We start from the raw sequence: 11,988 nt of genomic DNA on the forward strand, positions 1-11,988 counted from the left end.
GCCCGATCGCTAATAGCTTCATCCCCAGAACCCCAGATTTTACCAGAAGTGGTATAAAATTTGGTATCAGAAGAAAGATACTATTTTTCTCATTCACCCTGTGAAATTTCAGGGCTCAAAGATATTTAGTTTGAATGTTATAAATGAAAAGGTGTCCAATTTTGGTCGACCAATTAATTATTACACAGTGTTCCTATGGGGCTAGAAAATTACATTTTTAGTTCTCATATCAAAATGAATTGCAACAGCGGCGTGAAACTTCACAGATGGGAAATTAAGGTCATTCAATCAAGAAGAAAACATTATATAGTTAAATCGGGCTATTCCCCTTTAATGTAGTTTTACTAGGACCCGGGTTGCATTGTATGATAGCATTAATGTAGTTTTACCAGGACCCGGGTTGCATTGTATGATAGCATTAATGTAGTTTTACCAGGACCAGGGTTGCATTGTATGATAGCATTAATATAGTTTTACCAGGACCAGGGTTGCATTGTATGATAGCATTAATGTAGTTTGACCAGGATCAGGGTTGCATTGTATGATATAATTATTGTAGTTTTACCAGGACGCGGGTTGCATGTATGATAGCATTAATGTAGTTTTACCAGGACCAGGGTTGCATTGTATGATAGCATTAATGTAGTTTTACCAGGATCAGGGTTGCATTGTATGATATAATTATTGTAGTTTTACCAGGACGCGGGTTGCATGTATGATAGCATTAATGTAGTTTTACCAGGACCCGGGTTGCATTGCATGAAAGCATCAATGTAGTTTTGCCAGGAGGACCTGGAATGCATTTGATAGCATTAATGTAGTTTTATCAGGAGTCGGATTACATTGCATGATAGCATTAATGTATATAGTTATACCAGGACTCTGGTTGCATTGTGTTATAGCATTTATGTATATAGTTATACCAGGACTCTGGTTGCATTGTGTTATAGCATTTATGTAGTTTTACCAGGACCGAATTGTCTAGTGAATAGTAGTTTTATCAGAACCAAGGTTACATTACATGTTAGCATTATGGTAATTTCACCAAGACTCAGATTGCATTGTTTGATAGCAGTTATGTACATTTACAGCCTACCTGCTTATGTATCACCTGATAGTATACTTTGTTAGGATCTGCAGTGACACTTCCCGGTAAACTGTCAAATGTATCATCACTAAGTTGGCACACACCAGTTGAATTATCAAAGCCAAACGACGAACAACGCGAGTCTGTAAAACACAAACTACTACAAGAGTATACCGACAATACTATTCCGGTTCGGAAGGCATGGTTGGTGAAAACTTGACCGGTCATTAATATTGCCGTATGGGATGAAGATACGAAATCCGTTGAATGTAAGCATGCGGTAGCAGCATATTCTACGTGAAGGTTGATCAGGCTGAATGTATAAGCTACAAGATAAATGGTAATACTTTTTGTCTTCTCCATCATACTCAGCTGGGCTGTGGATTGCGATAATTGTGTCGTTAAGCAGTTTACCATGTAATACATTCAGTCACTATAGAGCCCAAAGACTATTCCTTTCGATTGCAAAAACGTCGATTGAATAGAACAGCTCCATATTGTTGATGATTTATAAAAGTGACGAAAATATCAACTAATTAAGGATAATTACACTTAAGGTGTATTTGGGTCGACTTGTCACGATCGCAAGGCCTCTTGTCTGATTAAAAAAGCCACAAAGTGTAAATTTTTGTACGATAAAAATCAACACAAAAAGAAAGTCCTAATCTGTGATACGATTGATTAAATCCAATAAAATTAGTAAGAACGTTTGAAAACAACTTTTAGCTACAGTTTGATCTGTGGGTCAAATGATTCAAATTTTTCCAAAATTACCAATTTACAAAAGAAAAGTTGCAACGTTTGTTACTGTTGAAAAGACCGCAGTTGGTGTTTATTTTTACTGATCGATGACACACACTAGACGCAGTTCACTTCAGCCCAGTATAAATCTTACAATGCGCAATCTTGCATTTGTAACTTTGCAGCAATTTTTGTCGAAGCGGTAATATTGAGAAGATTTCGAATACTGTGTGTAATCAATCGTATCAAAAATCAAGACCCCTCAAAGCAAAGGGGTGTGGGCTTTCTTTTTGTGTGGTGTTTAATTATGGCCACATTGTCGAATAATTCAATTGGTGAACTAAAATGTTGTCATAGAAATCGTTATAGCTTCAAATAGTGCGTTAATTGAATCAATCTACAAAATTCGTGATTTGGTTGCAATTGCAATGTTTGCTTCCACTTACGCCTGCCCGTATTTCCTGAATGGATACGATTGATTTTTTTCAGAAATACACTAATTATATTAATTTGTTGTTTTCATTGTCGTCCATTACTTCCCCAACCCAATGAAATCAGCACCAAATGTTATTTTGTGACATTTTTAGAGAAAATTGATGGGTGGAGGTGAAGCGATAAACAATCGGTTGCATGCAACATTTTGTTTTTATTGGTTTGCTTCAAACATACTTCTTAAAAGTATCATATTATCCATGACTTTGTGTTCAGGCAGTGATATCTCGTACCTATTCTTTGTACGTTAAGAATCCCTACGATCATAATATTCGTCTTGATCACCACATACTGGCGAATACCATCCAAATATAAATTGTTTGTCACCGCACCCTTTGTATTATATGACTACAGAGGGCAGCATTTATGTTTACAATGCAAAGCAAACGCCAATCGTGCTCGGCACTTCATGTGGTAAATAGGGACGGTTTAGAGTAAACTGTTATGTCATTATCGAAAAATCACGACGGTTTATGGTCGATGTAACAAAGTGTAAAAGACAAAAGGTCTACAAGATCGATACTTTACTCTAATGATGAATAAAGGTTCTGTACAATTCATTCATCAAGCGAATATCGTTTTTTCAAAGCACAATTTTACACTCGCATAACACACCCCAACAAAACAAACACACACCCGCACATCCCCACCCAACCCCTGCACACACGCCGCCGCACCCCCACACACACCCCAATCATTATTATTTCGTAATAGGTATAGAAAACAATGCAATTATTATTATTACTTCTAATTTACATAATTCAAAAACAATTAGGGAAATAAGGATTGCGAGGGCTTTGAGCCAGAAGCAGCTATGTCCATTCGTTTTCTCAATTACATGTTACTCATTTCGGTAACAAATGGAGGGGTTAATTCTGCCGTCCATAAGAAAATGTAAGTGACTTTGGGTATATGCATGGTCACTTGCGTCTAACTAACTGTTCAAGTGACCATGCATATACCCCAAAGTCACTTACATTTATTATGGAGGGCATAATTAACCGTGCATTTGTTGCCGAAATGAGTAACATGTAATTGAGAAAACAAATGGACATAGCTGCTTCTGGCTCTAAGCCCTCGAATTTGGTAGCCATCAAAATGGCGATTCTGGGTATCAAAATATAAATTCATGTCTTCTAATTATTGTCCAATTATCAGCAGTGTAGCCTAACTAAAAACTGTCATTGGGATGAAAACAATTGGGTTGTCTGTTTTTTATATCATTTAACCACTTAAAGGTCTAGATCGTTGTGCGCCCCAAATGGAATGTGTGACTGGTTTATGTAGTTACAATAACTAGTTGAGGATACATATCCACCACAAAGTTGCTAACCCTTGACACTGGCTAATGGATATACATTAATCATTTCTATAGGTAGTATTTATCTCAAGGTGACCACAAAATATACTCAAACAAGTATCATCTGTCATCATGATGGTTCCAAGTGTAGTCTAAATTTGATATTTTCCAGATTTTTACCTGGCGCTTTAAACATTAACAGACAATTGAAAAGAGAACTGTTCGATAAATTTGAAGTCACATACTAATTATGTCTGATCAGTTCGTCCAAAGATGTAGTTTACGTGAATAAGGAGAAGCAATTATTGGTTTCTTTGGTTTATTGTTGGTTTAGTATGGTATGCTCAGGCGCACAGTGATCACTTGTCCAGTATTGTTGATCTGATCCTTAGTTGGTCCCTGTTGTTTTTACAGGTTTTTATACTTGAGTGAAAGTTGCATAGATTTTGGAATTTTTGCCCATTGACCTGACATAGCGCCCATATTTGTTACTTCTCCTCATGCATCAAGTCTATGCTAATGTTTCCCCAAATCTATAGATCATCTATATAGTTGGTATACCTTGCTCTTTCTTTCCAATTAATATTTAATTATTTTTTATCATAAAACTATGACAAGATTACTTCAATCGCTATCTATCTCTTGATGATTAACACTCCCCGGCAGCTGTGTGTTTGTATAATCCATTTCCATGTTGCTAACTGAGCTCTTCTGTTTTCCAAGCTCCTGGTCCTGGACAGTGCTGGGTCCCGGATCGTCATTCGAACCGACACTCGACGAAACTTTTTCCATCAGAATTTGCAATGGGCGTAACTTTATTCCCATGATACCTTTATTTTTGATGTAATGTCCAGATTCAGAAGCGTTTTCGTCACTTTTATCTAAAGACATCGTTAATGTTCCACTAGGCCCAGGTTCTTCTGGGCCCTTATCATCTGCACGAGATCGGTCCATTAAGGATTGGCCCTGAGATTGTTCTTCATTTTGTTTTTGAAAATGTGCAACAAATAAACTATGCAATGTATACAGATAAGGGTTTAGTGATGAATTGATGGGAAGGATAAAAACAACGGACCACGTGTACATTTCGAGTGGTATTACAGCGGCACCAGTCTGCGATAAAATACCCATGATGATTACCGGTGTCCAGCATATAAAATCAGTTCCTACGATTACGGCCATACGGATTGCAAGACGTCTTTCCTCACGTTGGCGTCTTCCTTTACGTCCGTGTAATCTAGCGGATGATTTTTGAAGACTAATGAATACGACAATATAACATATAGCTATTACGAAGAAACATACTAGATTAACACCGAGAAAGATGACAATTGAAAAATACCACGCGGGTTTCGATTCTTCAGGCACGGAAAGAGAGAATTCTTGAGAATCAGAAAGACCCCCACCAACTGCGTCCGTCATGACGCTGTAGCTTGCAGGACGGGTTATAAGAGGCAAGCCTATGCATACATCTGAAAGGTCGTAAAAATCAGACTCGGGCCCTGCTAAAACTGTGGGAACGATACTTAAAATGGCAGATATGGTCCATAGAATTGCGCCTACTAATTTAACCCACTTGGGCGACAGTCGATAGTCACTAAACGGCATCACTACACTAATGAGTCGATCGACGCTAATTAAAGTCAAAAAGAATACAGAGCCTTCGCTGGACAGGAGAGAAACAAACCCTGCGAATCTACACATATTTCCAGTGCGCCATTGATCTGAATACACAAAATATTCGTCGCCGTAATATAAATCGGCTCCGGCTATGATCATCATGTATATACCCATTAAAAAGTCTGATGCAGCTAGATTCCCGATCAAAAATGATTGCACTGCTTGAGTAGGACTTCTAGTCTTTTCTTTCAATCGCCATATCAGAGCGTAAAGGTTTCCAAACAGAGCACTTATACCTAATATCCACATGGAGACCCGTAGGAGGAGATTCTGCATAAGACTGCCACACATGAATAAAGGTGGTTGAGGTTCTAGGGTAGTGCAGGAGTCAAGAGTCTCGAAAAAGCAGCACATACGATGATCATCAACATATCTGAAAATGTTAATTTAAACAATATTGTTAATGTAAAGAAGTTATTAGTTATGAATTATGTATTGTTTAACCCTTTGCTTTGGCTACAGCTCCATCTACAAGAAGTATTTAATCATGTGATATTATGTGCGAACTTTAATGGGACACTAAGGTCACTAAGGTCCTAAAATGGCCTACAATCAGGTTAACTTCCTTTGCAACCTTCTCCAATCATCTTCCCCATAGACTTTACGTGTACAATGGAACGACCTATTGCAAAAAATAACAGAACACACCTTTGTAATGAAATTTAATATGCATAATGCTATTTGATGTATGGAATGCAGTACTTCTTTAGAGGAGCCTATAGAGCCTATGCCATTTGAATTTTTGTGTACTGCGTGTATCTCCAAAACAAAATGAAGAAGATATTTTCAGCTGCAAAATACGTTTATGCATGGGTGCAGGTGTTTCCCTGTTTTCAATTTCTTTGCACTTATGGACAGATCAAGACATTTGATGGCAAGACTTATCGGTCCTCATTTGGGTTTCCTATAGCTGGACATTGATAGACAGATATGGACAAAAATGTAGTTTTTTTGGATCTATACTGTTCCTTGTGCTGTAGTTAGAATATTATGAATGGTGAATGACAGAATTGTGTCGAAAGGAGCTCGAGAAGCAATCTGCTACTTAGAGAATAAAACATATTGTGTGGAGACCCAGTAGTGTCGCTATTGAAATACTTCAATTTACTTACAAAAATGCTAAGCGGTCTAATGAGTTAAATCCATTGGGTTCAACGTCAACTGGCGGCATGCCTTTGTCGTTTCTTATAATCACTCTGGATCAAAACAAGTAATACATTAATTCAAATAAAATGGAGCAGGAATTTACAGAATAACAGCTGCTAGCTGCCCGAGAGATTAAGGTTATTGTTAGGATTGGGGTATGTTTTCTGGTCGGAATTAGGGTTAGATTTGGAATTAGAACTAAGAGATTAGGATTTAGAATTAGGATTATGGTTGAGGTAGCGACTACTAAAAATGATGAAGTTATTCAAATAATGTAGCCTATATCAAACGCAAGACCATTTTGGTGATTGTGGTTTTGATCATTTTTGAAATAAGAAAGACACATTTTAAAGTTTTAAATGGGCTGTCAATATATTATATTTAGTTAATCAAACAAAATATCGTAAGTGCAATAATTATTTGTTAATTTATCTGACAATCTTAAGTCACTTATGATAGTTTAACAGGTCGTATAGCCTAGAGTACAACTTACAATGTTATTAGCATAGATAATCCACGGAATGCGTCGGTTTCTATTTTAGTTATCGGAACATTCCAGAAAAATCTGTAGAAAGAATATCACTGTCTTTTAAGACCAATTTCAAAGTACAAAACAACACAGTACAAGTACAAAATACAATATTTCGTACAGCCTAGATATCTAGCCAATGCGACTCAAAGACAAATTATGACATGTTAATATTTACAAGGAAAATGCCTTCCATACCCCAACACATTTGGTAATTGAAACGAGCCTGTCATATATATACATCAGTATAAAGCCAATATCACTAAGCCGGGAAGAGGGCCGATAACAGTTGCCAAGAAAGTTTTGGGTTCAAATGTCAAAAGGTCACTAATCCTGAACTTGCAAGTGTTGCCAGTCTCCTGAAGGTCAAAGTTGCGCGACCAACAATTTGAGGTACGTCTCATCTTGTGTTAAGATTTTTTGACAAATTTGAACAGAGCAAGTATATTTTTCTGGACTTAACCTGTTACTACTGATAGTTATAACTTTCACGCAGCAAAGTATTATTATTATATTTAGACTCACAAATCTTCCAATGACCCAAGACCATCAAAAACTCCTGTTGGAATTGTCGATATATTTGTGTCTGACAGATCTCTGAAATACAAACAATTTTGAGGGATAATCGTTACGTACAAAATGGACGTAGCTATGTACATAGTGTAAAGTGTCAATCAATCAATCAATCAGTCTTTATTTCATTCAAAATACAACAATACAATAACAGCAAGACAACACATTTGAATGAGGAGATGCTCAGAAGGCCAAAAGGCCTGAACAAGCACCCCTTAACCTTAGCCTAAGTTTCTTAATTTGTCTAATAAAATACAAATACATACATACAAACACCCCCCACCCTCTTTCATACATTCATGTAGAACGAACTAAGCAGGAAAAAAATGATGAATAAAGAACATGCAGAATATAAGTGTACGACAAATTAGGATTTCATAACATATGCTCACGTATATCGCAAAAGAAAGCTGAACATTTTGTGAATATAATATAAATGCTAAGAGATCAGTTAATTTTAATCGATTTTTTGTTTTAAAAGGAGAAAAATAAAATAAGTAAATCAAAGTAAATCAAAGAGATATTAAGTGTACATTTCCATAAGGTTTGTTTTAATTTGGGATCTAAAGAGTTTTACTGATGTAGCCGTTTTGGCGCATCTGTCAATCGAATGCCATTTTCTTGGCCCGGCGGTTCTTATTGTTTTGTTAGCAAACTCTGTTTTTGTAAGACAGATCTTGTAATCTTCAGCGTTTCTTGTGTGATACCTGAGGTGATTCCTCTGCTCAACGAAATAACTATTGAAGGCCTTTGGTAACAGATTGGTATTATACTTGTACATGAAAGTGCTTAGTTCGAGATCATAACTATCATAAACATTAAGCAAATTGTAATTCTTGAAAATAGGGGCTGAGTGACTTAAAAAGTGACTATTCGATATCATTCTAAGGGCTTTTTTTTTAAGTTTGAAAATCTTTTCCAAATATTTTTGACAAGTATTTCCCCATGCTAAGATACCGTAGTTTATGTAAGGAAGTATTAAAGTACAATATAGTGAATACATTATTCGTTCGGGAACAAAATGTTTCAGTTGGTTTATTACACCAACACCTCTAGATATATTCTTTGAGATGTTGGTAATATGAAATTTCAAGTTAGATTCTCATCAATTGTCACTCCAAGAAATTTGGTCTTATTCAACCTTTCCAGGATTACATTATCTAATATAATATTATTAGTAGCATTGTACAATACGCGTGATGTTTTGTGATTTGTACCAAGCACCATATAATTAGTCTTGCTTGCATTCACTGATAGCTTATTAGCCTTAAACCAATTATTAACTTCTTTTAATTCATTGTTGATAAGATCGTATTTGGACACAATGTCCTTATGTGAATAAGTTATAGTAGTATCATCGGCAAACAAGACAAATTTTAGAATGGTGGAAGTATTTATGATATCATTAACATACAAAATGAACAATAATGGGCCTAGGATGGAGCCTTGAGGTACTCCACATATTATATCTTTATATTCAGATTTACAAGAATTGTAATACACATACTGTTTTCTATTATGTAAGTAATCTTTAAACCATTTTAAAACGTTTCCTCTAAAACCATAATGTTCCAGTTTATGTAATAAAATACTATGGTCGATAGTGTCAAAGGCTTTTGACAAATCTAAGAAAATCCCAACAGTTGTCTCATTGTTTTCGACAGCATTACTAATTTTGTCAATAAATTCCAAGATAGCCATATAGGTAGAATGTTTAGATCTAAAGCCAAATTGCTTATCATTTAGAATTTCATATTTATCAATGTAATGTATGCATCTGTTGAATACAAGCCTTTCAAGTATTTTTGAAAAGCATGGCAGGACAGAAACTGGACGATAGTTGGAGAAAACTTCTGGATTTTCTTTCTTATAAATGGGAATTACCTTTGCGATCTTTAATTCATTTGGTACTACACCAGCAGTAATAGACAGGTTGAATATGATAGTTAACGGAATCGATATTTCCTTTGCAATCTTTTTTACCACGTAATTACCAATAGTATCGTGACCAGCACTCTTGTTTTGATTAAATTTATGTATTATTTTTATAACGTCTTCATTAACAATTGGTTTCATGTACATGCTACTGCTTAATGGGCTCTTTAAATAATCATAGTACTTCTTGCCATTTGTTGTAATCTTGGAAGCTAATTTAGGTCCGATGTTAACAAAATATTCATTAAATTCATTTGAAATTTTCTGGGGATCTGACACCGTTTCGCCTTCATCATTTTTGAATTTAGCTTGCATATTTCTTTTGTTGTTACGTCCAATAATACTATTTATTGTTTTCCAAGTTTTTTGTAGATTGTGTTTAACAGATTCAAATTTCTTTTTATAATACTCTCTTTTTGATTTTCGTATTAACGTGTTTAACTTATTTCTATATGTTTTGAATGACTCAAGCGTTTCATCACATGGCTTTTGTATATACCTCTTATACATCTTATTCTTAGTTGTTATACTTTTGAGAAGACCTCTACTTATCCAAGGAAATTTTGGTTCTTTTTTATTATTACTCTTGCATTTATTATTACTCTAACTCTTGCATTTATTATTACTCTAACTGTTTACAGTTAGCCTTTGCAGTGTTAACATTTACATGCACTATTTTGATTTTTATTTTGAAATTATTCTCACTGTTAGCTGTCTATTATAACCGCGTTCAACTGAGCTAATACACTAAGCAAAAAAAAAGGTAAGTGGAATAGTGTAGAACAAACCTGTTTTTTGAAGAAAGTGCGTGAAAAGCAGAAATCAGCCCATTCTACACTATTCCACTTACTCTTTGAAAATTGTCAACAGTGTAAGGATCTTATACGCATATTTCTTGTGCTAGGTGCCAATTGTTGGGCTGTGAATGTTGTCCAGGAAGCTGTTCAATGTCAGTGCATTTTGCTGTTGTGTCAGTTGCATAAGTGCTTGGTTACTAACATGTGTTTAGAGTAGAGTATTGAAATAATCCTGTGTGTAATTTTGGTTCATTTTGATGCACAGGAATTTAAGATAGTTATGACCTTGTAAAAAAGTTTCTTTTTGGGCTAAGTGTATTAAGTTTAACACGACAAGGATACTTACAGCCAGGTCAAGTTCTGAAGACCATTAAAAGCACCCATTTCAATTTCACTAATGTTATTACCGCGTAAAGACCTGTTAAATATCAACAGAAATATCAGAACAATATTGTAAAACAAAATCATACTGTTCACACTGTTATGTAAACGATAATAGTTTCTATTTAACCTGGGCGATTCATTGAATGTCAATCACTGTTCTCCCATGATACCCAGAGTATGTGTACAGACAGTCAGGCGTTATCCTGATCGGAGCTGGCTGCGAGATCTTTGTCATCAGTGTATATGCCCCATAATCCAAATGCAGTAATGGGGAGAGCGGAAGGTTTTTTTTGTTTTTTCTTTAATATTTGCTTCCACCGGGAATTGTACCGGGACCCTTGCAGAGTCAAAGACCTTAACAACTTGGCCACGGTACTCTCATATTATTGCATTAGAAGCCCAGCAGTTGAAACATTCAGAGCTCTGATGAACTATTATCTTACTACTGGTGTAAAGGCTCTTATTGATCTGGTACAACACGACATGTAACTTACAGAACATATAATCCAGATAGCTTTTTGAAGGTTCCTGGACTTAAAGACGATACGTTACTACCAGAGAGTTTCCTGCAATGGTTGGTTAGAAGGAAAATGATCAAAGTATTGCTTTCAGAAAGTAAAGAAGATTTATAACTTAACGCTAATGTACTTGTATTCATACTTTAGAAACTTCCCGTATAATTCATGGGCTGCTTATACTATCAGACATTGGATAAAATCCGGTTGGGTACAACATTGTACCCAACATTGGGTAAATTACTGAAAATAACCCCAGACAAACAAATTCAGAATTCTTTGATTCTTTTTTGTGTTACTCACACTGTATGAGATATCCGGGCCATGTTGCTCAAAGTAATTTCATTCCATCCATTGCTGCATTGTACTTTGAATTCGTCATTTGTTTCATATTTACACACGCAAGCTTCGGGACACCTGTTAATGTCTATTAAAAGAATGACGACAGGAATTACTATTATTATTAAAAATGCTTAAACTTTGCAAAATTGTGCTTGAACAGCACAATGCTAAAGGTAAAATGACACACTATTAAGTAGATCTTTTGTATTTAGAATACATTTCAAAATGATATCGCTCATTACTACGTTTTAGAAGCGAAAAGTACGACGAAAGTACAGGATCACTAGACTGTTCGTTCTTGTAAAAGCAACCCTTTCCAAGAAAGGTTATCATCGGGATCAGGCCTTATAACAAAGGGGCACTTTGCTCCGTAAACTTTACTTCGACACTTGTTTTGATGTAAAGTTTGTACAGAAACAATTAATACCCACAAAGACGAACACCAAATCATTATAAACTATCCCTTG

The 11,988-nt window shown here is 35.6% G+C and overlaps 2 protein-coding genes and 1 long non-coding RNA gene across 3 annotated transcripts in view; all 3 read right to left on the minus strand.

Moving 5' to 3' along the window:
- Positions 1-11,988, minus strand: part of LOC140155696 (replication factor C subunit 4-like) — a 443,685-nt gene that overhangs the window by 37,757 nt on the left and 393,940 nt on the right. The gene's annotated exons all lie outside the window — the stretch shown is intronic.
- Positions 3,985-7,564, minus strand: LOC140154291 (G-protein coupled receptor GRL101-like). Its single transcript, XM_072176871.1, has 4 exons — positions 7,501-7,564; positions 6,940-7,011; positions 6,413-6,496; positions 3,985-5,673 (listed from the first exon to the last, which is right to left on the minus strand). The coding sequence occupies exons 2-4, from the start codon at positions 6,951-6,953 to the stop codon at positions 4,245-4,247; spliced, it is 1,527 nt and encodes a 508-aa protein (XP_072032972.1). The 5' UTR covers positions 6,954-7,011; positions 7,501-7,564; the 3' UTR covers positions 3,985-4,244.
- Positions 10,628-11,598, minus strand: LOC140154292 (uncharacterized). The gene is made up of 3 exons (XR_011859297.1): positions 11,483-11,598; positions 11,159-11,230; positions 10,628-10,698 (listed from the first exon to the last, which is right to left on the minus strand). It is a non-coding gene; the product is annotated as an uncharacterized lncRNA (long non-coding RNA).

This window comes from Amphiura filiformis, chromosome 6 (assembly GCF_039555335.1).
Source record: "Amphiura filiformis chromosome 6, Afil_fr2py, whole genome shotgun sequence".
In the NCBI taxonomy this organism is placed as follows: Eukaryota; Metazoa; Echinodermata; class Ophiuroidea; order Amphilepidida; family Amphiuridae; genus Amphiura; species Amphiura filiformis.